The sequence below is a fragment of the Anomaloglossus baeobatrachus genome, chromosome 5 (genome assembly GCF_048569485.1).
Source record: "Anomaloglossus baeobatrachus isolate aAnoBae1 chromosome 5, aAnoBae1.hap1, whole genome shotgun sequence".
Lineage (NCBI taxonomy): Eukaryota > Metazoa > Chordata > Amphibia > Anura > Aromobatidae > Anomaloglossus > Anomaloglossus baeobatrachus.
In genome coordinates, this window is record NC_134357.1 from 47,102,342 (window position 1) to 47,129,121 (window position 26,780).

General features: G+C 43.6%; 1 protein-coding gene across 1 annotated transcript in view; it reads left to right on the forward strand.

Moving 5' to 3' along the window:
- MGMT (O-6-methylguanine-DNA methyltransferase) overlaps positions 1-26,780 on the forward strand; it is a 612,540-nt gene that overhangs the window by 391,103 nt on the left and 194,657 nt on the right. The window contains exon 4 of the mRNA XM_075352256.1: positions 25,835-25,995. Coding sequence (XP_075208371.1) covers positions 25,835-25,995 — 161 coding nt within the window. The remainder of the gene's footprint in view (positions 1-25,834; positions 25,996-26,780) is intronic.

Genomic DNA, 26,780 nt, shown 5'->3' on the forward strand with positions numbered 1-26,780 from the left:
CATGTTCTCACCTCATATGTTATTAAAAATGAAAACTATTCTGCCCATTATTGCTGCAAAATGTCATGTCGTGCCAAGGAGGAATGAGGCAAACAGATACCAAAGAGGCAGCAAAACTTCCCAGACAGTTCCCTGGTAACTTACTTCTCCGCTATCATTTTGTCTTATTTTTATTTTTCATTGTTTGTTTTTGTTCAATCTTCTATTTTAGCCAAAGTGACAACATGACATGAGCCGGGAAAAAAGTAGTTACCGTGTAATGGTTATTTATTTATTGACTCGCTTACATAGCGCTATTAATTTCCACCGCAGAGGAAAGCCATGCAGACCTGGGGAGAACAAGCAATAGAGGGTTAATTATATATCTATCTAATCATCTATTTCTATCTATTTAGCATGTTTTCCCAAAAATAAGACAGGGTTTTATATTACTGTATTTTTCATTTTATAAGACGCACTGGATTATAAGACGCACCCCAAATTTAGAGAAAAATAGAAGGTAAAAAAAAATAAATAAATGGGGTTCGTTTTCTAATCCGGTGGTGTCTTACCGGAAGGGGGTGGGGGGGGGGGGTGTCAGTGGTGGTGGAACTGGGGTCACAAGAGGCAGGGGCAGTCTTGGAGCAGGGCCATGCTGCGGGAGGTGTGGCAGGTGTTCCAGATGCTCGGCGCAGTGAGGCGGAGAAAATATTCAGGAATGTAGCTTACCGGTGGGTAAGAAGGGTGGAGAATAGTGACAGGAGACAGGAGCGGTGCTGCGGGATGTACGCTAGTCTGTGCTATGGGCACTGTGGCCTGTGTGCTGGTCTGTGCTATGGGCGCTGCAGGCTGTGTGCTAGTCTGTGCTATGGGCACTGTGGGCTGTGCGCTGGTCTGTGCTATGGACACTGGGCTGTGCGCTGGTCTGTGCTATGGGCACTGCGGGCTGTGCGCTGGTCTGTGCAATGGGCGCTGCAGGCTGTGAGCTGGTCTGTGATATCGGCGGTGCGGGCTGTCCGCTGGTCTGTGCTATGGGCGCTGCGGGCTGTGCACTGGTCTGTGCTATGGGCGCTGCGGGCTGTGCGCTGGTCTGTGCTATGGGCACTGCGGGCTGTGCGCTGGTCTGTGCTATGGGTGCTGCGGGCTCTGCGCTGGTCTGTGCTATGGGCGCTGCGGCTGTGCTCTACTCTGTGCTGCGGGCTGGGCACTGCGGGTGCTGTGCTATGTGCTGCAGGTAGTGAGGCAGGGGACATCCTAAAGACGTCGGCGGTGCGGGCTTCAAAGAAATGACGCCCAGAGTCGGCTCGTGAACAGACTGAGTTATCGGCTCACTGACTAGCCAAGATCTCACCTGCACACTCGCCATCTCCGGGCGCCATTTTCCGCTGCAATTGATGCAATGAATAAGGATTTCTAGTCCGAAACCTGTCTGTTGATAACTTTTTGTGATATATCCTAAAGTTTTTTACCTGATGCAATTTTCCTTTGTGATGATTTTAATGGTTTTCAAAAAAGTTTTTGATTTTTTACAAATTTATTTGAATTTGAAACTAAAATTTGTTATTTTAGGAGTAGGTCGTATATTTCAAACATTTTCCAATTATCTGGTAAAAATCATGCTAAGGCTTATTTTTGGGGTAGGCCTTCTTTTCAGGGAAACAGGGCATCTCTCCATCCATCTTAGGGCTAAGTTTACATGTCCTGTAGTCACCAGTTAGATCTGTTGGGAAACTGATTTCTGCAGGATCCATATCCGTTTTTTTTAACATCGGAGTCTACGGATAACAGATCCGTTAACGGATTGCTCTTTGGCCATCCGTTGTACTTGCATTTGTAATGAATCCATTGTTTTCTTAACAGATCCGTTACAAATGGACGATAAATAGCAATTCGTTTAGGAATCCGTTGTTCATAGACTCCACATGTTAAATACTGATCCGGTCAACATCCGCTATTAAACAATGGACAAAAAAGGTTGTGTTTGCACTAAACTTCAGTTTTTGCAGAATGGAGGCAACAATTTATATCACTAAAGGAGCAATGTCTCCTAGAAGGCTATGTGCTAAGTTTTTGCAGTTAGTTTGTACTCACAGACTCAGACTCCCTCTAAAGTACTGTATATGTAGGGAAATCTTCCCAATAAGTACCTTCAATGGAAGACTCAAACATGATGGTACATTGGGAGTCATTAAGACACTGCAAGTAGCATGCACTGGGCTGAGCACCAAGTGTACCCAAGCACAACGATGCTTAATCAAGGGATTTGTATACGTAAAGCACTCGATCTCCAAACTCGAACATTGATTTTGTTTCTAAAAGTCTGGGTTCGATACAAACACTAAACTTTAAAGTTTGGGTCCTCTCATCTCTAGACCTATGCTCTAGAAAGACAAACCTACCTATCAGGTACAGGAAAGTACCAAGCGCATGGCGAAAGGGAACGGAAACCATGAGAAAGGGAAGATGGTGACCCCTGACTCAACCTGCTGATGATCCCTGGGGTCCATCACCCCCCTAAATAGGTTCCTCACCTATGTGCCGAGCCGGATACCTGACCCTAGGTATCCCTAGTGCTGGGCCCTAAATAGAGAACGGATGGGATGAACTTTCGTCACTAAACAACTATAGAAGACACAAGGGGGGGAAAACAGGGGGAAAAGCATGAACGACTTATCATTAGATGACTTAGGTAGAAGTTCAGCAGAGTTTTCAGCAAGGATACCACAGGGGAGTAAAAACCACCTGCTTGCAATCTAGCCTTGAAGGAACTGAAAATATCAACATCACCAGTCCATAGGAAGGAAGGGGTATTTAAACACCAATGGAATACTGATGATCAACAGCTGGGTGGAATCGAGCTCCTGCTAGGTCCAAAAGAGGTTGAGATGATTCCAGGAAGAAAGTTACCTACACCAATGAATACTGACAGCAAGAACAATGGAAGGCCAGGGAGCATTCTGCACAGCCAAACGCTGTGACCTTCTATGGGCAGAAACCACATGAAATACTGATGATCAGCAGCTGGGTGGAAGTCGAGCTCCTCCTGGGTCCAAAAGGGAGAGAGAAATCCAGCAGGAAAGCTACCTATACCAATGAATACTGACAGCAAGAACAATGGAAAATCAGGGAGAATTCTGCGCAGCCAAACGCTGTGACCTCCTGTGGCCAGAAACCACAGGAAATACTAATGATCAACTGCTGGGTGGAAGTCGAGCTCCTGCTCGGTCCAAAAGGGAGAGAGAAATCCAGCAGGAAAGCTACCTATACCAATGAATACTGACAGCAAGAACAATGGAAAATCAGGGAGAATTCTGCGCAGCCAAACGCTGTGACCTCCTGTGGCCAGAAACCACAGGAAATACTAATGATCAACTGCTGGGTGGAAGTCGATCTCCTGCTGAGTCCAAAAGGGAGAGAGAAATCCAGCAGGAAAGCTACCTATACCAATGAATACTGACAGCAAGAACAATGGAAAATCAGGGAGCATTCTGCACAGCCAAACTCTGTGACCTTCTATGGCCAGAAACCATATGACTGTCTGTCACACGTGACACACCCTAGACAGCAACTTATCGCAAATCCATGTAACCCTAGCAGAAGTTACAGTTTATTTTGTTTACAAATATTTAAAATCCGATTACAATCCCAATCCCCACTCACTGTCCGTTGACAAGACACAACGAAAAAAAATAATCCACAGGTTTAGTTTTCAAAAAAACGTATTATGAATTTGGTTGAAAGAGGCACCGACTAAACAAAAAATCTATTCAGAACTTTCTTAATTTGCCAACAGACCAAAATAATGGCATATCGTGTTATCGGAGACCTAAATAGATTTCTGCTGAGTGGAATCCGTCGATTATTTTTGAATTTCTACGAACATTCTACAGACAATGCATCAATCCAGAGAACCTCCCTACTCTTCTTTTTTTTCCCTTTATTTCCTTTAATCCAATTAGATGCCTCCTCGTCCGTGGCAGCCGTCCGGTGAGCGTTTTATTTTTCCATTTCCGTCATTAATACCTGCATTGTCACTCCATTTAGAAGATCTTCATTCCCGTGATGGCCTATTGGGGTTTTGCTTGATACGGGATGCCTGCGTTTAATAAATTCGACTCTCAAGTAGTCATTTTTGTAAATAATTAGCTTCAGTGGAAAAATAAGTTGGCATATTGTATGCATCTAATGTCGCAAATGTACACACAGCAAACTTCCTATTAATCAACAGTCAAGCAATGTAAGTTGGGTCTCATACATAATGAATTGTGTTTAAACCTCAAGGGTTTCATTGATAGAAAAATAACAGAAAACACAAGTGCAGTAAGCTTTTGAATAAAATTTAACTAGATTGCTCTGCATCCTGTAATTGTTTTGGAATCACTGGGGAGTGGATAATTTATCTGCAGTTTGGGTCTTTCTTTTTTTTTTCTTTTCCTTCTCTCTCTCCCTCACTCTCTTCATCTATCACAAGGAGAAGGCTGTTTTAATGATATGTTAAGGTGTTGATAAAAAGTGACTTCTATAATTTCGACATTGTTGACTGTAATACGCCCGCCTTGAAAATGGTTATTAATAAAACATCTGAAATTGCAGCCAATGCAAAGATTGAAAAAAAAGGATCGGAGATGTAAATTCGCATGCACTAAATCATTGGAATATTTGTCAACGACGTACAGTACAGACCAAAAGTTTGGACACACCTTCTCCTCTCTTGAACAACTGTTAAGAGGAGACTTTGTGCAGCAGGCCTTCATGGTAAAATAGCTGCTAGGAAACCACTGCTAAGGACAGGCAACAAGCAGAAGAGACTTGTTTGGGCTAAAGAACACAAGGAATGGACATTAGACCAGTTGAAATCTGTGCTTTGGTCTGATGAGTCCAAATTTGAGATCTTTGCATCCAACCACCGTGTCTTTGTAGAAAAGGTGAACGGATGGACTCTACATGGCTGGTTCCCATCGTGAAGCATGGAGGAGGAGGTGTGATGGTGTGGGGGTGCTTTGCTGGTGACACTGTTGGGGATTTATTCAAAATTGAAGGCATACAGAACCAGCATGGCTACCACAGCATCTTGCAGCGGCATGCTATTCCATCCGGTTTGCGTTTAGTTGGACCATAATTTATTTTTCAACAGGACAATGACCCCAAACACACCTCCAGACTGTGTAAGGGCTATTTGACCAGGCCTTCATGGTAAAATTGCTGCTAGGAAACCACTGCGAAGGACAGGCAACAAGCAGAAGAGACTTGTTTGGGCTAAAGAACACAAGGAATGGACATTAGACCAGTGGAAATCTGTGCTTTGGTCTGATGAGTCCAAATTTGAGATCTTTGCATCCAACCACCGTGTCTTTGTAGAAAAGGTGAACGGATGGACTCTACATGGCTGGTTCCCATCGTGAAGCATGGAGGAGGAGGTGTGATGGTGTGGGGTTGCTTTGCTGGTGACACTGTTGGGGATTTATTCAAAATTGAAGGCATACTGAATCAACATGGCTACCACAGCATCTTGCAGCGACGTGCTATTCCATCCGGTTTGCGTTTAGGTGGACCATAATTTATTTTTCAACAGGACAATGACCCCAAACACACCTCCAGGCTGTGTAAGGGCTATTTGACCAAAAAGGAGAGTGATGGGGTGCTAAGCCAGATGACCTGGTCTCCACAGTCACCAGACCTGAACCCAATCGAGATGGTTTGGGGTGAGCTGGACCGCAGAGTGAAGGCAAAAGGGCCAACAAATACTAAGCATCTCTCGGAACTTCTTCAAGACTGTTGGAAAACCATTTCCGGTGACTACCTCTTGAAGCTCATCAAGAGAATGCCAAGAGTGTGCAAGGTAGTAATGAAAGCAAAAGGTGGCTACTTTGAAGAACCTAGAATATAAGACATATTTTCACTTGTTTCACACTTTTTTAAGTATTTCATTCCACATGTTTTAATTCATAGTTTTGATGCCTTCAATGTGAATCTACAATTTTCAGAGTCCTGAAAATAAAGAAAACTCTTTGAATGGGAAGGTGTGTCCAAACTTTTGGTCTGTACTGTATATTTGCTCACCCACGGGGAAAAAAAAAAGTACGTGATCACATAAAGAAAAAAATGTTGGACAATTCCGTTAAATGAAATGGTCGGAGTTAATGGGTTCTTCTTCGTTACGTCAATTAACCCGCTGATGTAAAAAGAGCAGAGGTTGAGGCGGAGAGGTTATAATATGTGAAATAAATTGATGGTGCTCTTTCTTTCGTAACCTGCTTGAAATATGTTGGAGATTGTTCCTTGGTTGCATTGATTTTTTTTTCATTTTTTTTCTTAAGGGAATATCCTTAAGACTGAGTTCAAGGTCTCGGCCAGAGCATTAAAAAGTTTCCTCAATTTCATAGATCATTTGTGCAACCTCAGTGCGTTTCAGACAGTGGTCAGGATAGTGAGTGCAAGCTGGGGGTTAAGTAAGCGGAATGACATGTTTTGTTTTTGCGGCTGATAAGGAGATGGGGTTGTTGACTTCGTAGAGAAAACTTGAAATGTATGTATCATGTACAATGGGTACGGAAAGTATTCAGACCCCTTTAAATTTTTCACTCTTTTTTTCATTGCAGCCATTTGGTAAATTCAAAAAAGTTCTTTTTTTTCACATTAATGTACACTCTGCACCCCATCTTCACAGAAATTTAGAAATTTTTCCAAATTTATTAAACAAGAAAAACTTAAATATCACATGGTCATAAGTATTCAGACCCTTTGCTCAGACATTCATATTTAAGTCACATGCTGTCCGTTTCCCTGTGACCCTCCTTGAGATGGTTCTACTTCTTCATTGGATTCCAGTTGTGGTTAATTAAACTGATAGAACTTGATTGGGAAAGGCACACACCTGACTATATAAGACCTCACAGCTCATAGTGCATGTCCGACCAAATGAGAATCATGAGGCCAAAGGAACTGCCCAAGGAGCTCAGAGGCAGAATTGAGGAAAGGCACAGATCTGGCCAAGGTTACAAAAGTATTTTTGCAGTACTCAAGGTTCCTAAGAGCACAGTGGCCTCTATAATCCTTAAATGGAAGATTTTTGGGACTACCAGTACTCTTCTTAGACCTGGCCATGCAGCCAAACTGAGCAATCGTGAGAGAAGAGCCTTGTTGAGAGAGGTGAAGAAGAACCCCAAGATCACTGTGCCTGAGCTCCAGAGATGCAGTAGGGAGATGGGAGAAAATTCCATGAAGTCAACTATCACTTCAGCCCTCCACCAGTTGGGCCTTTATGGTAGAGTGGCCAACAGAAGCCTCTCCTCAGTGCAAGACATATGATAGCCCGCATACAGTTTGCAAAAAAACACATGAAGAACTCCCAGACTATGAGAAATAAGATTCTCTGGTCTGATGAGACGAAGATAGAACTTTTTGGTGATAATGCTAAGCGTCATGTGTGGAGAAAGCCAGGCACTGCTCATCACCTGCCCAATACATCCCAACAGTGAATCATGGTGGTGGCAGCATCATGCTATGGGGGTGTTTTTCAGCTGCAGGGACAGGACGATTGGTTGCAATTAAAGGAAAGATGAATACAGCTAAGTACAGAGATATCCTGGAAGAAAACCTCTTCCTGAGTGCTCTGGACCTCAGACTTGGCCGAAGATTCACCTTTCATCAAGACAATGACCCTAAGCACACAGCTAAAATAACAAAGCAATGGCTTCAGAATAACTCTGTGACCATTCCTGACTGGCCCAGCCAGAGCCCTGACCTAAAACCAATTGAGCATCTCTGCAGAGACCTGAAAATGGCTGTCCACCAACGTTCACCATCCAACCTGACGGAACGCAAGAGGATCTCCAAGGAAGAATGGCGGAGGATCCCCAAATCAAGGTGTGAAAAACTTGTTGCATCATTCCCAAGAAGACTCATGGCTCTACTAGCACAAAAAGAGGGTGCTTCTACTTAATACTGAGCAAAGGGACTGAATACTTATGACCATGTGATACAAGTAAAATATATCTTTGTACCGTGTTAGCCAGTAGAGATAAAAAAATTGTTTAAAAGGACAGAGAGTCCTCAGTGGTTGATACCTTTTAATGGCTAACTGAAAAGATGGTAATAATTGCAAGCTTTCGAGACTACTCAGGTCTCTTCAGAAGTGTCTTTAGTTCCATAAAGATGCGGTACATTCTGGTATCCTCCATTTTGATACAAGTAAAATATATCTTTGTACCGTGTTAGCCAGTAGAGATAAAAAAATTGTTTAAAAGGACAGAGAGTCCTCAGTGGTTGATACCTTTTAATGGCTAACTGAAAAGATGGTAATAATTGCAAGCTTTCGAGACTACTCAGGTCTCTTCATATAACTTGTTCTTTTTTTTTTTTTTTTTTTTTTTTTTTACTGCACTATTCTAAGTCCTGTTGTGTATAAATACGTGACTCTTCAGATTTTGTGTTATACCATGCCTGATGAAGAGACCTGAGTAGTCTCGAAAGCTTGCAATTATTACCATCTTTTCAGTTAGCCATTAAAAGGTATCAACCACTGAGGACTCTCTGTCCTTTTAAACAATTTTTTTATGACCATGTGATATTTCAGTTTTTTTTGTTTAATATATTTGCAAAAATTTCTACATTTCTGTTTTTTTTCTGTCAAGATGGGGGGCAGAGTGTACATTAATGAGAGAAAAATGAACTTGTTTGAATTTACCAAATGGCTGCAATGAAACAAAGAGTGAAAAATTTAAAGGGGTCTGAATACTTTCTGTACCCACTGTATCATTCATCTGAATAGAATTTCCTCCAAACATATAAAGTCCTCCTGACCACCTTATTTAGCCTACATTATAATAGGGTTCTCCTATTTTTCACATTTTTTGCCTTTTAGAAGACAAAATACAACTTCTGCCCAACATCCTAAAACACCACTCCAGCGTTTTATTGTATTTCACCCTTCTGCTATTTCCTGGTGCTTCTGGCTCTGAATAATCCTCTGACTTCACCACTTCATGACATACATCTACCGAGGCCTAGTCAACCCCTTTGGTAGCGCGCATCTTGGGTGTACTCTGCACTGGAAGCTCAATAGAGAACGAAGATGCTTGATGCCGTTTCACCCTGGAAGAAGGAAGAAGCCGGGTAGAACGAAAGACCCAATGGGGGAGGCTGCGGTGATGAGATCGGCAAGCATCAGCGAAGTATTTCTTTTTTAATCCTTTTCTCAGCCCTGTGTAATTCAGCAAAATAGTGGTAAGCTTCCATGTGTCACGGTGTATGTACTAATGGAGTAGGGGCTCCCAGCCTGGCCCTTAGACTCGAGACCCTGCGCTGTCCCTTATCTCAGAGGTAAGCTTGATGGTGGCCAGGTCCGAGTCTCTAGCATGACCCTGACTCCTGTCCGAACCCTGATCTAACTCCCACCACCCTGGGAGCGGGCTGGAAACCCACTAACAAAACCTTACAGAAACGACATGGACAAGGTTGAACGAAAACTCATAACACTGCACTCAAACACAAAGGAGAGACAATATGCATACAAGGAAATAAAGCAAAGGGAAGGAAACAAATGCATAACAGAGGAACTTTCATACCACGCAGAAAAGCAACTGTAGAACACTATGAACTGTATAACCACAAAGAACTGGATCGCTGGAACTATGCTGAAGCTATCTTTGGCGGTCTCCTAACACACTCCACAGCCTTTATTAGGAAGAGACCAACTGTGGATGGTAATCAGCAACCTACCTGACTCACAAAAGAGTTGAATAATGCACCAGAAAGGATTAACTCCTGTACGGCTGGGAGCAGTGAAATAACTCAGCCATCGCCCAGCCAAGCTGAGCACTTAAGGCTATGTGCGCACATGTGCGCTCTGCACCGCATCGAAAAGGTGCGCTTCAGAGCGCAGCTGAAAAGCTGCGTTCTGAAGCGCATGGTGCCGGCAGATTCGTGCGCTCTGCATGCTGCCTCTCCCTATAGACAGCATGCAGAACGCACGAAAGAAGTGACATGTCACTTCTTAGAATGCAGCAATTCGGCAAGCAGCCGAATCGCTGCGTTCTAACATGCCACGTGCGCACAGCTCCTGCACAATCTCCATAGACTGTGCAGGGGACGCAGGACGCATGCAGTTATGCTGCGGTGCAGAACGCAGCGTAACTGCATGTAATACGCACACGTGCGCACATACCCTAAGAGAGACCAGCGCTGTAGCTGTAATCCGCGAGTGCGAATCCAAACAGCACATGACACCATTTGGATGAATTCACACAAGCATGATTGCAAAAAGAATTGGATGCAAGAGAACCCAAATTTTGGTAAAATTCAAACTCAGTTCCCATAACTTTGAACGGATTCACTCATCTTTTACATAGGTATTGTAGCTAGACTGCTGTGGTCATCTGAGCCTTCCTTTACGCCAAGGTGTTTCTTACGGCACCGGTCTCACACACAATGTAATTGCACTCTTAGGTGCTCTTAGTAACTTCTTGTATTTTGCATGATAAAGCCTTGAGGCAATGCAGATGATGACACTTTCTGGAATTTACTTATTCCAGATAATTCCGTTTAGTCACACTTACGGGTGTGTTTATTTTTTTTCTTATTTCTTTTTCCCAGCATTTGAAAATGCAACTTTGCTTAACCAAGAAAAACATACCTATTCTGCTACGCTATTAAAAACATAGTCAAAGGTCATAAAACTATAGCTGTAAATAAGTCAGCATCACTTCTCCCTGGGCGGTGTCAATGTTTCTAAGCCAATGAGTGTACTGATGCCAAGACATTAAAACATGGAAATACATTTTCAGTGGGTAAGTTATGTTCTATATTACATGCTGTTTCCATGTCTTGGATACTTTTGTGATTGCACGCCATATTAACTGGACTCCTCATTTCTTGTGAAATTGTGTGCAATGTTGTGCTTATAAGAAAATACATTTGTATTTTTAAAATACAATTTGTCGTATCCACTCTTCCAATGCTCTGGATGTGCAACTCTGTTTCAACAGCTGCACCTCTCTTTCTTCACTGCACCCTTTTGTTTTCACATACAAGCCACCTTATCATTGAGCGCTCCCCTCCGCCTCCCCGATGCACCCCTGTGTTGGAAAATACATTTGCCTATTTTAAAATATAAAATTAATTTGTTATTTCTTCTACTCACTCGTCCATTGCACTAGATCACTGTGTCCCAAACTTCAGTCCTGACGGCTCCTAAGAGATCTTATTTTTAGGATTTTCTTACCTTTGCACAGGTCATGGAATCTTTTTCTCACACCTGTTCAATATTAAGGAAAGCCTAAAAACATGGCCTGTTGGAGGCTTGAGGACTGGAGTTTGGAAGCACTGCTCTAGATGCACCACTTTGTCTCCATAGATGCACCCCTCCATCTTCCCAAATATGCATCTGTCTTTGTAGACATGACCCTCCACCTTACCTGGATGTGCCCCTCGGTCTCCCTGGAAGTCCCCCTTAGTCTCGCTAGAAGTCCCCCTTGGTCTCGCTGGAAGTCCCCCTTGGTCTCGCTGGAAGTCCCCCTTGGTCTCGCTGGAAGTCCCCCTTGGTCTCGCTGGAAGTCCTCCTTGGTCTCTCTGCAAGTCCTCCTTGGTCTCTCCGCAAGTCCTCCTTGGTCTCTCCGCAAGTCCTCCTTGGTCTCTCCGGAAGTCCTCCTTGGTCTCTCCGGAAGTCCTCCTTGGTCTCTCCGGAAGTCCTCCTTGGTCTCTCCGGAAGTCCTCCTTGGTCTCTCCGGAAGTCCCCCTTGGTCTCTCCGGAAGTCCCCCTTGGTCTCTCCGGAAGTCCCCCTAGGTCTCTCCGGAAGTGCCCCTCGGTCTCTCCGGAAGTGCCCCTCGGTCTCTCCGGAAGTGCCCCTCGGTCTCTCCGGAAGTTCCCCTCGGTCTCTCCGGAAGTTCCCCTCGGTCTCTCCGGAAGTTCCCCTCGGTCTCTCCGGAAGTTCCCCTCGGTCTCTCCGGACGTTCCCCTCGGTCTCTCCGGAAGTGCCCCTCGGTCTCTCTGGAAGTGCCCCTTGGTGTGCCTGGATGTACCCCTTGGTCTCCCTTGATGTAACCTTCTTTCTACCTGCATGTGCTCCTCTTTGTATCTGCATGTACCCCTCCTCCTTGGATGAGTCCCTATGATTCCCTGAATGTGACTAAACCAATCAACCCATCCACCTGCTTATATATGCAAACTCACCTACTTATGTAACATCAACACATGTAATTGTAAACAATTACTTCAATAATAACTGATCACCTTCAGTTACAGGACCCGCAGCAACCAGCTGATCGCCTGCCTGACTTTTATTAATTGAAAAGTGCAAATCATATTTCAGTGCAAATGTTACTCGTTTTATTGCTTTTATTATAATAAATGAAAGTTTTAGACCTTTTTTTTTTTTTTTTTTTAATTTTTATCATAAAGGTTTTTATTGAGTTTTCAGAAAAATACAAACTTCTCATACAACAACATCAAGAATAGGAGCATTGAGTAGCAAGAGGTGGAATAGCCTCGAGCCATTATCAGAATATCAATCTGGGACATTAAATACCCCTTACAACAACAACCTGAACATAGGAGCAGGGAGGGAGGGGGGAAAGAGAGGGGGTGGGGGAAGCAGCTCTACAAGATATTCTTAGGCATAATCAATTTATTTATGGTGTAGGTGTCGGTATCTGGGGGAGGGCCGTTGCATAAAGGGAAGTGGCCCACGGGTGCCATTGTTTAAGTCTCGCCGTTCTCTTCTCTAGGTTGGGGGCCAAGTTGGTTTCGTATAGCCAGTGTAGGTTGATCCTCTCAATTAGATCTCTTTTTGTAGGGGGGCTCACCGACCTCCACTTGTATGCCACACAGTACCTGCCAGCTATGAGAATGTGAGAAATGATGTTTTTTAAAAGATCCGGGATCCCATCTAAGCCAATGTGTAGCACCGCTAAGGTTGGGTTTGGAGAAAGGCGGAGACTAGTAACCTCATGGATTAGATTGAACACCTCCTGCCAGAAGTTAGATAACTTAGGGCAAAACCACCACATATGACATAAGGTGCCCCTGTGGTTGCAGCCCCTCCAGCACAGTGGTGACATATGTGGGGAAAAAGAAGCCAGTTTAGTAGGGGAGTTGTACCACCTCAGATGAACCTTTTTTAATTGCTCTATATGATTGAGACAAGAAGAGAACTTGTGGATCCATTTTGAGGCCGCGAACCATTCTTGCGGCGGAAGCGGAGAAGCTAGATCTTTTTCCCATTTGAGCATATACGGCAATTGTTTGTCCGGTTGTGGGGAGTTTAGCATATTATGGATATATGAAAGGCCTTTGATTTTGCTATTTTGAAAGAATTTTTTAATTGAGGCGTGGTCAGCTGTCGTGGGAGCCGGGAGATGAGGAGCGGACTGAAGAAAGTGACGTATTTGAAAAAACTGGAATAGACTGTGTCGGGGAAGGTTAAATTTATCACACATTTCTGAGTACGGGAGTAGGACGCCTTCTCTATAGAGATCTGCTAGGGTGATTGGACCTCCACGTGTCCAGGCGGCAAGATTCAAGTTCGGAATGAAGGCTTCTAGCGATCTAAGGGGAATGCTGGGACCTAAAGCATGTGACACTGGCTTGCTCCACAAGGACCAAGCTTTCTTTAGAGCTGCTGTGGTGGGTAGAAGGTCGCCGGGGGGCGAAGGGGTTAGGAGCAGGGAGTCTATGAATTGTTTAGGGGAGTGGACCTGTGCCCAGGTGTACTCAATCTGTAACCATCTTAAGTCTGAATCATTCCTCCACCAATCTCGAGCCGGTTCCAGGATAGCGGCTCTGTGGTATGTTAGAATATTAGGAATACCCATTCCTCCACCACTTAACGGGGCATGCATGCATCTCAGGGCTATTCTAGGTTTTTTCCCAGCCCATATAAATTTACTCATTAGCGAATGAATTTTGGTGAGATACCGTTGCGGAATTGTTAGGGGCAGGCACCGAAGTAAGTAGATAATTTTTGGGAGGCAGATCATTTTAAAGGTCTGCATTCTCGCCACCCAAGAGAGCGGGAGAAGAGAAAGGCGAGTAAGTTCTCTATCCAGTGAGGTGTGCAGGGTCAGCAGATTTTTCCGGATCACGGAGTGTAGCGGGGCCAGTATAATACCCAGGTAGGGGATACCCTCGTCTTCCCATTTGAAAGGGTAAAGATGAGAAAGAGTAGCTCTAGTTGAGGCGGGCAGGAAGAGCGGAAAAATTAAGGACTTGGTAATATTAAGCTTGTAATACGAGACTTGAGCGAAGGAGGACAGGATCTCCATTACGTGTTTTAGGGACACCTCTACATTAGTGCAGGATAAAATCACATCATCCGCATATAGACTGATCACATGGTTTGTACTCCCCACTCGAGTCCCCGAGATCCGAGGGCATTCACGGATAGTCTGCGCCAGAGGCTCTATAGCAAGGGCATAGATGATAGGGGAGAGCGGACACCCCTGGCGTGTCCCATTGGATAATTCAAAACTCCGAGATATAAATCCGGATGCCAGAACTCTGGCGTTAGGGTTAGAGTATAGTGCCATTATGGCGGTAAGTATGGGGCCTTCAAATCCAAACTTGGCCAGTACAGATTTCAGATATCCCCAGTGCACCCTGTCAAACGCCTTCTCTGCGTCCAAGGACAGGAATACACTGGGGATTTTCCTCCCCTCAGCCACCGCAATCAGGTCCAGCATACGTCTCGTCCCATCTTTCGCCTGCCTCCCCGCCACAAACCCCACTTGATCCGGGGAAATCAGTGATGGAAGGACTTTATGTATTCTAGCTGAGATTATTTTGGCGTATAATTTTAAGTCGCAGTTTAGGAGGGATATTGGCCTGAAGTTTCCTGGTGATGTAGGGGGTTTTCCTGGCTTTGGCAGGGTAGTTATAATGGCCTCTAGATTATTTGGTGAAATATCTGCTGTGGTTCGCCAAGAGGAGAAAAGTCTCAGGAGGAAAGGAGACAGGGTTTCAGTGAATTGCCTATAATAGGAGTTAGTGAGGCCGTCTGGGCCTGGAGCTGAATTTCTTTTGGCTGTGATCACCGCCTGGCGAACCTCTTCCAGGGAGAAAGGGGAATTTAGTTGCTCTAGATGTACTGTAGATAACCGAGGAAGATTAATATTGTTTAAGAAGGAATTAATTGCCGATTGGGTAGGCTTTGGGGCAGTGGGGTCATTTTTAAGGTTGTAGAGAGACTGATAAAAATCAGCGAATGCATTGGCTATTTCCGTTGGGTTGCGTATTGTGGCATTAGAACCCGTCACGAGGTATTCAATTTTGTTTTGCATTTCTCGTTTTTTAACCCTCCTGGCTAGTAAGGGACCCGCCCTGTCACCCATCATATAGTACCGCTGTTTGAGGGATCTTAAATTTTTCTCATAGTCTACCATCAGCAATTGGCGGAGCTGTGTTCTTAGTTTCCTGAGTTCGTCAGATGTTGACATGTTTGGGGCAGATTTATTGTGGGCTTCTAAAAGCGCTATGTGGGACAGTAGAGCTTTGGAAGTTGCCTGACGCCTCCTTTTCTCCCTAGTGGCAATTTTGATGAATGACCCCCTAATAAAGGCATTGTGTGCAGACCATAGCGTTTCCTCTGTCACCTCCTTGTTGTCATTAAATTTAAAAAACTCTGCGAGGTCGGCCTGCAACTCCTCAGAGATTTGTCTACAGGCTATGAGGGAGTCATTCATGCGCCACCGGGTAAAAACGGGCGTGCGGCTTTGCTCCTGGACTGTCAGGTATATGGGGGCATGGTCCGACCAAGCTATAAGTCCAATTTTTTGAATCTGAGCAATCCAAAATAAGTGAGCTTTCAACCAGAAAGTAGTCCAATCTGCTGTATGAGGTGAACCGAGGTGAGAAGAATGTGTAGTCCCTCTCATTTGCATGTTGGTATCTCCATATATCATGGAGATGCCTTTCTGAAATTATTGTGCTCATTTCCTTCCTCTTTACAGCAGTATTGGAGCAATCCAGAGTGCTGGACATTAACATGTTAAAATCCCCGCAGATTATTTGCTTACCCTCTGTAACGGATGAAAGCTTGGAAAGAAACCTCCGCAGAAAGCTGATCTGACCAGAGTTGGGGGCGTAAAGGGTTGCAATAGTATACTTAGAGCCATTTATGGAGCAATTAATAATGGCGTATCTACCTTCAGGGTCTAAATGTTGTGAATGTAGTGTGAACGCAACAGTATTTTTTACACAAATGAATACTCCAGCCTTTTTTTTTTCCCACAAGCCAGCAGTATGAAAGGAAATTTTTCTTTATTAACCTGTGCGAGTCCCCCTGGAGGAGATGAGACTCTTGACCACAAATCACGTCACATTTGGATTTAACCACTTCCCGCCAAAACATGGATCTCTTGGCCGGCGAGTTCAGGCCCCTAACATTTATAGACATACAGTTCAATACCATTGTACATGAAAAAAAGTCTCTTGCCTAGAGCTGCGGGGGGAGAAAGGAAGGTTAGGCAGGAAAGAGGTAACACTGACAACATTAACATCACTAACATTACTGATGTAGGGAGCATCAGTCCACATAGAAAAAAGCCCAAAAAGGGGGCCTGCGGTATGGTGGAAATGTACCGCCATGGGGGCTCAGGGTCCTGGTTGAACAGAACCAGCGGACCTTAAAAGTAGCAACTAAGTCTCAGCCGCGACTCAGACATATCACATAACTCACGCGACGGACCAATCTTCATTCACTTTATCCCTTTGGGATGATCCTGTGGCTCTTGGAGATCTGGCCGGGAGATTTGCCATGTTCCATGAGGATAGGAGCTTTGCCAACTGTTGTGGGGAATGGCAGACGTGGGTGTTTCCTGCACGGAAAAGCAGGATCTTTACAGGGAAACCCCATCTATAGGATATAGCTTCATCCCTGAGAATTTTGGTATAAGGGGCAAATTCCCTCCTTTTTGCCAGGGTTCCTGCAGACAGATCCGGAAAAATGGACAGGTGCTGGAATTGCTCAGACAGAGGCGGCCTCCTTCTCAGGGCTTGCAGCACGGCTTCTTTGGTCTTGTAAAAGTGCAGGCGAGCCAAAGTGTCCCGGGGGGCATCAGCACTGAGGGATTTAGGCTTAGGGACTCTGTGTATTCTGCCCACCAGGAAATCAGTTGCAGACAGGTCTGGGAGCAGCTCCTGCAGCAAGGAGCCTAGAAAGCTCTGCAGCCCCTTGTCTGGTATGGCCTCTGGAATTCCTCTGATTCTTATGTTGTTTCTGCGGGACCTGTCCTCTAAATCCAAGACCTTGGTATGGAGCTTTTGCACTTGTTCCTCAAGTGCTGCATTAGCATCAATGAGGCTATTGTGTGACTTTGTCAGCTCCTGCATTTTAGTTTCAATGTGTGCTGTGCGACTGCCTATGGCAGTGATATCTCCCCTCAGCTCAGCCACCATATCTTTCCAATCCTGCTGCAGTGATGAGCGGAGGGCACTGAGCAGTTTCTGCATGGTACCTTTGGTAAGCGGTATATCTGCAGCGTCTGTGTCCAAGTCTGGGCCTGCTGTGGATCCCCTCCTGGATGAGCGTGAGGAAGCTGTGGAGGAGGATGCTGCTGCCATTTTCCCTCGTCCCGTGCTGGAGAAGAAGTCTGTAACTTTCGCCGGGGATGGCTTCTTCTGGGACTTTCCCCTTGGCATGCCACGTTCCTGGGTACCTCCGCAGCACTTTCCCCCCGTGTGCAGAGAGATTGGTGCCACTGGTGAGCCGCAGTGAGCCGGTTAGGAGTCGAGGTGGCTGGAGCTCAGCAGCTAGGTGACCGGTGCCATTAGCAAGCAGGCCACGCCCCTAGACCTTTGAAGTTCTTGCTGCTTTATTTTCTTCCATTGTTGGCAATGTTTTTACATTCCGGTGTAATCCATTTGTGTATTTTGATATTTTGTATTCTGTATTTTGATTTTGTATTTTGACAAATTTTAAACTTTTAATTTCAATATTGTAAGTTTTTTTAAAACTTAATATATTAAACCGCTATATCATGATCTAAAGATTCGGGATAACCAGGTGCAATCATATTTCCAAATATTTATTAATGTGTGAAATGTAAAATGTGCATAACGACCTCCGATTTGCTAATTGTAAACACGAGCAGAATTCAGGAGCGCAGAACTGAAGCGGAGCACCCGGAATGGGCAGCGGTATTGGCAGAGCCGTTCAGCCAAGAGCGCGGTACTGTCTTAGATGTGTATTGCGACTAATTGTTTTGAGAGAAATCAATTTTCTTTCCCGTCATGAAATAGCGCATTAAGCAAAATCGCTCGCCTAGATTCCAGCCTAAAGGTGTATATTTCCTGTGGTTACTTTGGCTGCTTACTTGTGTACTGTTGGGCGGGTGCCAGTTGTGTCTCGGCTGCTAATATTTAATATTCAGAAGTGTTAGCTGTTTGTTGAGAGCGAGCACAGTGCCTTTATTCTAAATGAGAAGACTATGTTTTTTATTATTTAGCACACTCGCCTCTTGATTATTTACCTTATTAATATGAGCCCAGAAGAAGAATAAATTATGCATAAAAAACGCCTAAACTCCTCGTCCGATAGCCAATGCAAATACACTAAATATCACCGCCTCCTAAAGTTTTGCAACATTTTTATACTCCCTTGAGCCCAACTGGTTTTGAGGGGCCCCAGTAACCCCTCTGTCACATTAGAAATAAAAGTCTTTAAACTAATCTGTCAGCAGATTTTATATTACCAATTTACATACATTTGTAAATAAATAGCTCTCTTAGACCTGATGAGGCTGAGACACTTATTTTGAAAAATCCAAAGTCAGAACGGCTGTAACATTCTTCTTTCTGAATATAGTAAAATTAACCTAAGTTTAGCTGAGCAATGTTGTGTCAGGATTAGGATTACACAGCCAGTTTTACATAGATTTTCAGAGTAAGTACACCATCCACATAGAGTCTGCAAGATGTATTTAAAACTATATATATATATATATATATATCTATATATATATATATATATATATATATATATATATAGATAGATATTTATTTATATCTGATGTAATAAATAGTTTGCAGTCTAGCTGATCATTATTATATCAAGATTAACATTATACAGCCATTCTCACATAGATTTTCAGAGTAAGTACACCATCCACATAGAGTCTGCAAGATGTATTTCAAACTAATATATATATTTTATATATATTATATACTAGCTGACCTACCCGGCTTCGCCCGGGTTAATATCTGCTGTTAATAAAGTAGAATGTATTAACAAAAATGTATTCTGCACACAAAAAACACAAAACAAATAGATAGAAATGTAATTATTAAAAGGCAAAAAATAAGCTAATAGAAGCATTTCACAACACATATTTCATCACCACAGATATTCCACACAGATTTAACTAAATTGGCCAAGTAATGTGCTCCGTCTGTCTCTTTCCAGATCTGTTTCTTTCCCCTTCTGTCTCTTTCCCCGTCTGTCTCTTTCCAGGTCTGCCTCTTTCCTCGTCTGCCTCTTTCCTCGTCTGCCTCTTTCTTCGTCTGCCTCTTTCCTCATCTGCCTCTTTCCTCGTCTGCCTCTTTCCTCGTCTGCCTCTTTCCTCGTCTGCCTCTTTCCTCGTCTGCCTCTTTCTTCGTCTGCCTCTTTCCTCATCTGCCTCTTTCCTCATCTGCCTCTTTCCTCGTCTGCCTCTTTCCTCGTCTGCCTCTTTCCTCGTCTGCCTCTTTCCTCGTCTGCCTCTTTCCTCATCTGCCTCTTTCCTCGTCTGCCTCTTTCCCCGTCTGCCTCTTTCCCCGTCTGCCTCTTTCCCCGTCTGCCTCTTTCCCCGTCTGCCTGTCTCTGTCTGTCTCTTTCTTTGTCTGTCTCTATCTCTCTGTTTTTTTTCCCCATCTGTCTCTTTCCAGGTCTGTCTCTTTCCCACGTCTGTCTCTTTCTCCTTCTGTCTCCCCGTCTCGGTCTGTCTCTTTCCCTGTATGCCTGTCTTTGTCTGTCTCTATTTCTCTGTCTCTTTCTCCTTCTGTCTCTATCAAGGTCTGTGTCTTTCCCCATCTATCTTTGTCTCTCTGGCTGTCTGCTCCTTCCCGTCTCTGTCCCTGTCTGCATGTCTGTCTGTCTCTTTCCCTATCTGTCTCTTTCCAGGTCTGTCTTTTTCACCATCTGTCTCTGTCTGTCTCTTTCACTATTTGTCTCTGTTTCTTTCCCTGTCTCTCTCTCTCTCTGTCTCTCTCTCTGTCTGTCTCTTTCCCTGTCTGTCTCTATCTCTCTGTCTCTTTCCCTGTCTGTCTCTTTGTCTCTCTCTCTGTCTGTCTCTCTCTGTGTCTCTCTCTGTCTCCCTCTATCCGTCTCCCCACTGACATCTTATTACCTCACATATAAGCTTTTTATACTATGAATGTCTTTTGTTCCTATAGCAACCAATCACAGCTCCTACTAATAACCTGTAGTTCCAGGTTCCATTTACTTTAATGAAGGCATGTTTTTTGGAGAATAACTGTAAAGCGCGGGGTTAAATTTTCTTGTCAAAACATAGTCTACGACGTTCCCTGGGTCACATGAGGTGTCTGTGGAAAATTTCGTGATTGTAAATGCGACGGTGCGGATACACTTTTCATTTCACTTTTTTCCCATTATGTAGATAGGGGAAAAATTGATTGGTAAATTGGAACGTGCGGGGTTCAAATTTCGCCTCACAACATAGCCTATGACGCTCTCGGGGTCCAGACGTGTGAGTGTGTAAGATTTTGTGGCTGTAGCTGCGACGGTGCAGATGCCAATCCCGGACATACACACACACACACACACACACACACACACACACACACACACACACACACACATACATACATACATACATACATACATACATACATACATACACACATTCAGCTTTATATATTAGATATATATATATCTATTTGAAACTATATCTTTTATATATATATATATATATATATATATATGTGTATATATGTGATATATATATGTATGTGTATATATATATATATATATATATATTTATATATATCTGATGTAATAAATAGTTTGTAGTCTAGCTGATCATTATTATATCAAGATTAGCATTATACAGCCAGTCTTACATAGATTTTCAGAGTAAGTACACCAGTGCTGTCTTCCTGCTCAAACATCTGAAGGTGGGGAGAAGGAAACCAGCCTTGGGGGTGATAACAAGGTCATGTGGGCCCACGGATCGCGACTTCAGACATCGCTGGAACTGTCAATACCCTTTTGACTATATATAACATCCTTTTATCTCATAAAAGTTGTATTTCACAGTAGACCTGTTGCCAGATTTTACAACACAAAGTGCCTACATTATCAAATATATCTCTCAGGTCTAATGAGGCGGATGTACTTACTTTGAAAATCCATTTCAGAATGGCTTTATGATCAATTTAGAAAATTTCCCTGCCTAATATTAAAATGAGACGTTCATTTCCAACTCTAGTTAAGAGGCTCTTTTTTTAATATAGAATAATACAACCATTCCGATATGGAATTTCATAGTTAATAAAACAGTCTCATCAGGTCTAAATATATATATTAGAACATAGAGGAGAACAAAAGCTTTTAAAGTGCAAGAACAAGGTAATAAAGATTATTATGACACAGGTGACAGTTCATTCATAAGTTAAAATGGAATAAAATCAGACAAAATGTGACAAACAATACCATGTCATTCCCCTATCCAAGGGTGTCTGTATATACATGTACAAACATGAAAATATGCATTTAGATCAATTACACCAAGATAGAGCTCAGTCAGGGATCAGTTGAGTGACATACAAGTGCTGCCACCATTATATATTGCAGATTGCCCAAAAAAAGTCAATATGGGAGGATCCCAAGGGGATAAGGGAAATGCCAAAAGGTCAGAGGCGATACCTCTGATAACGATGGTGAAAGTAGTCTCAAACAAGCCTCAGACCAGCCCAACGTACGTTTCAAATAGCGATTTTCTTATCTTCAGGGGAGAGGTGTTGTCGTATGTGCCCATCAGGTACTGGGTTTTAAATAGTCGCCGCTGCTGTCAGATTGAACCCGGAAGTGACGTATCGCACGCGCGGACCGGCGCAGCCCGACTCCAGGGCCAACCCACCGTCACGTCACCACGTCCCCGGATGTTGCCGTGCGCACGCGTGGTCCGCGCTGCCTTTCCCTTGTATCAACACCGCCATCTATACGTCGTGCGTCTGCGCGGGAGCCATGGAGATGCGTCCCCGCTCCCGCGCATGCACATTTTGTCTCTGATTTTATTCCATTTTAACTTTTGAATGAACTGTCACCTGTGTCATAATAAACTTTATTACCTTGTTCTTGCACTTTAAAAGCTTTTGTTCTCCTCTATGTTCTAATATGCTTATGTGCTTGTGCGGTGGGTGGGCCTCTGATTACAATCGGAGTATGGTTTTGTGGAGTTTTTCCCTAAATATATATATATATATATATGTATGCAATTGCATTATGATATCTGGTGACAAATCGATGTAAAAAGATTCTTTACATGTTTGTAGACAATATTGCACCCTCTTGTGACGTGGATATATAAGATAAACGACCTCTTTAAATAATGCAGAACATTAGTAAATGTCTTTTTGTGCAGTACCTGATTCGGCCTGCAGGTGTTGTATTTTCTGTCCGTCCTAACAGCACATGCCTGTATTCTTTTACTGTTTGGACAAGTAGTTCTCGGAGGCTGTGGCTGTCGGAGGTCGTGCAAGGCCAGCTTGTTAATGCCCAGTATATCATTTTAAAGGCCAACTAGATTTGCAAGTCTGCTGCCGCACAAACATTTTGGGATCTAATTCTCTGTAGAAGCGGCCAATTAAATATGTTAATGAAGCTGGATGTTCTGCTTCATGGTGGCAGCGTGGCCAAAATAAAACCTCTACGGACCTCACACTTCTGTCTCCATACAGAACGACGGGAAATTCCAAATACCGAAGAAGGTCACTCCGGAAAAAACTGCTGTATTATAATATAAGGACGATGGAGCCAATGTATGCTGCGATATAAAAGACGCAGATATAGTATATCTGCCATAGACCATTTACTGCTTAATACTTTAAAGGGGTTGTCCACTACTTTAACATTGATGGTTTATCCTTAGGATAGGTCATCAATGTCTGATTGGCCTGGATCCAACACCTGGCACCCGCACAGATCAGTCTTTTCCGGTGCAGGTGGATGTAAATGCTCAGTTCCAGAGCTGCCGCGTCTTTTAATAGTGGGCAGGTACTGCACATATACTTACCATTCATGTCAGTAGCAGGCAGATGGGCAAGACCCGGCCATAGCAGCTCCGGAACTTGGAACTGAGCATTACCTGCCACCAGTTGCTGCCGCCGTTAACAACTCATCAGCGGGATAGATGGGAGGCGGATCCCAGCCAATCAGGCATTGATGATGAGCTATCCTAAGGATAGGCCATCAATGTAAAAGTAGTGGACAACCCCTTTAGTGGTCCCTGTACTTCAGATAACAGTATCTCATCCAATGGATAAAGTAATTAATAATCTGCAAATCATTTTATTTCCAAATTACACTCATCTTACTCCCAAAAATTACCCCAAAGTTCCGGCTACTAGTTGCCTTCCTTCTGTGCAACTTAGCATAACTTAATGCCTGATGTCAAGTGTACATTGTCTCAACAGGAAATGGCTGTGAGTCTTTGTCACTCATCTTCTCCACTTCTTGGTATCAAACTACATAGAGGCATAACAGACAGATGAGCTTTCAGTTCAGGGCAGACAAGAATTTGGACAGAGACAGGGTCAATGCAAATTGAAATGAGAAACTGACGTTCCAGCACCTATGGTGCTGGCAGAATGCAGATGAGAAGGAATTGCCCACAGATGGTAAATTGCAGTGCATAACAATAAAGAGAATTACTGGACAGTTTAGACTGGTAAATGCAACAGCAACATAGTTAAAATGAGTGTCCGAATTGAATATAAAAATTGAGAAAATAATAATAAAAAAAAAAAGCATTGTTTACCTACTGAAGGGCATGCTGCAGCGCTGCCGCCTCTCTTCTGCTCCCTGCCGATGTGTTGACATTATTACTAGTGATAAATGAGCACTACCATACCTTTTGCTGTGGTGTGTGACCTGGGACTTGAAACTATCTTCCAGAACCTCACCTTTGGAGTTTGTCTAATCCGCACCCAGTTATAACCCTCCTACACAGCTGTTTCTGTTAATGACTTTGTTTCAAGATATATAAGACAATGATGATCATTATCCCCTTTTTTATATAACTGGTACTTATATACACGACTATAATCCTACAAACCCCTGACTTTATTTATCTGTACCAGGAAGAATAGATGCCCTATTGAAGGCAATGGGCAGTCATCAAATATTGATGTGATTTTAGATTTCTCTTTTGTTCATTCAATTTGGATTTTGTTCAGTGATGTAAACTATTTACAGTTCTTTTTATTTCTGGAGTTTATTTCACATAATTTTTTCCAAACCTGAGTACAACTTTTGCCCCGTAATGAATGTCAGATCGGAAGGCAATGTGTGATGTGAACATGGCCTTAGCCAGTGACTACTAACCTACTGTATAAGTTCATTATTAAAGGGGTTGTTGTATCTTGAGAAACCTTTCTTATGAGAATTCCACCTGCTGTAGAAACCTCCAGGGATCTGCCTATATTTCAGGGGGAAGTCACCCCTAGCCAAACCCTATCAATTTGGCTCAAGGGGGATACAACAACAACAACAGAAATTAAAATTATGAGATTTATAATAATTTAAAGGGAACCTGTCAGGTCCAATATGCAGTCAGGGCCACGAGCAGTTCTGGGAGGATATCGCTAATCCCTGCCTAACTGTCCCTGTATCTAGTAGCATAGATAAAGAGATCTGTAGAAAAAGTATTTCTAAAGATCCTTTATGATATGCTAATGAACGCAGGGACTAGTCCCAAGGGCGTTACTTCTTTTGACTAGTCCGTCAGCTTAGCATGTTAGCACAGGGGCGTGCTAATATGCTATCTAATGCCCACTGCCCAGTGTCATCGTCCGTTGTCACCTCCTCAGACGCTGCGTTTAGGCTTGGTGCACATTATCAGAAGTTTTGGCACTTCCGGTCATTCGTACTGGAGCTCTCTGAAGCCGGGACGAGTACACTCAGCTTCATAGTGCGCATGACCGGAAGTGTCGGTGGAAGCACACTGAAACCAAGCAACTGAGGCGGTGACAACAGACACATTTACGAGCGTCACCACCATTGACGTTGGTAAATGGGCATTGAATAGCATGTTAGTACGCTCCTGTGCTAACATGCTAAAAGGGCGGACTAGTTAGATAAAGTAACTCCCTTGTGACTAGTCCCTGGCCTCATTAGCATATCATAAAGGATCTTTAGAAACACTTTTTCTAAAGATCTCTTTATCTATGCTAGTGTATACAGGGACAGTTAGGCAGGGATTAACAATATGCACCCAGAACTGCTCGTGGTTCTGTGCATATTGGACCTGACAGGTTCCCTTTAAAGGTAAGAAAGTTTTTTGGAGACATTGTAGACTCGTATTGATTTCATCCCATAAGGTGTGAGCAGCTCTTACGTCACAGTTTTGGTGCACTTCTGCCCTAGAGCATCGATCGTACGTTCAAACTTTCCTCCTTTTCCTTTATTTCGTTCTATCGTTTTCATGGGTTTAATGTAATCTAGTATCTGTAAGTAGCCGATATCCCTTTAATCCTAATCTGCTTAATAACTTCCTTTAATTTCGGGCGGCCGGTGACTACACGTGTCACCAGGAGGTAGACGCATGTTTTTCCATTGCATTGGGTTTGTTTTGCTTGCTAATTTATTGCAGGAAAGTAACATAACATGGTTGGAAGGAAAACACATTAATGTTCTGTCGCTTGCAGGGCTGAGGATGCCTCGTCGTCTTTCAAGATATGCAAGGACCCTCAGGAGATGATTGCACCGCTACAACAGTGCGCGGACTGGCTGCACGCCTACTTCACCGAGCCCCGGCAGGCGGAGAAATGCCCGGTTCCTGCTTTCCACCATCCGCTATTTCAGAAAGGTGCATGTGATTGTATTTATTTTCTTTTTTTATACCAAGTCATTGTTTTGTCTTTATATAAATATCAGTTACCGTACCACCATTCTTTCCTGGCCGTGCCGAGATGGTCACCTTTATACTCCAGAAGGAGGCAAGTGCCCAGCGCAATGTAGTTAATCTTCTGACCTCTATTAGTTTTGGCACAAATTGGAATAATTCTTGGCTCAGAATACTTTAAGAATTTGCCATCAGAAACTTGACAAATTTTGTTTTATAGGTGTTTTTTTTGTGTTTTGTTTATTTTTTAAAAAACATATCAATGTTTGGTTTTTAAAACACAATCTTTATAAAAAAAACAAAATTAGTAATTTTAAAATTTTCACACCGGCCACTGGGGTTATTTTAGACTCTAAGGGGTACTTTGCACGTTGCAACATAGCTACTGCTATGTCGTCTGGGTCAAATCGAAAGTGACACACATCCGGCGCCGGTAACGATGTTGCAACGTGTAAAGCCTAGAAGCACCGATAAACGATTGCAAAAGCGTCGTAAATCGGTGATCTGTGTAGCGTCGGTCATTTTCATAATGTCACACCAATAGGAGATACGATGTTCCTCGTTCCTGCGCGTAGCACACATCGCTGTGTATGAAGCCGCAGGAGCGAGGAACATCTCCTTACTTGCCTCCACCGCCAATGCGGAAGGAAGGAGGTGGGCGGGATGTTTACGTCCTGCTCATCTCCGCCCCTCCGCTTCTATTGGCCGCCTGCCATGTGACGTTGCTGTGACGCCGCACGACCCGCCCC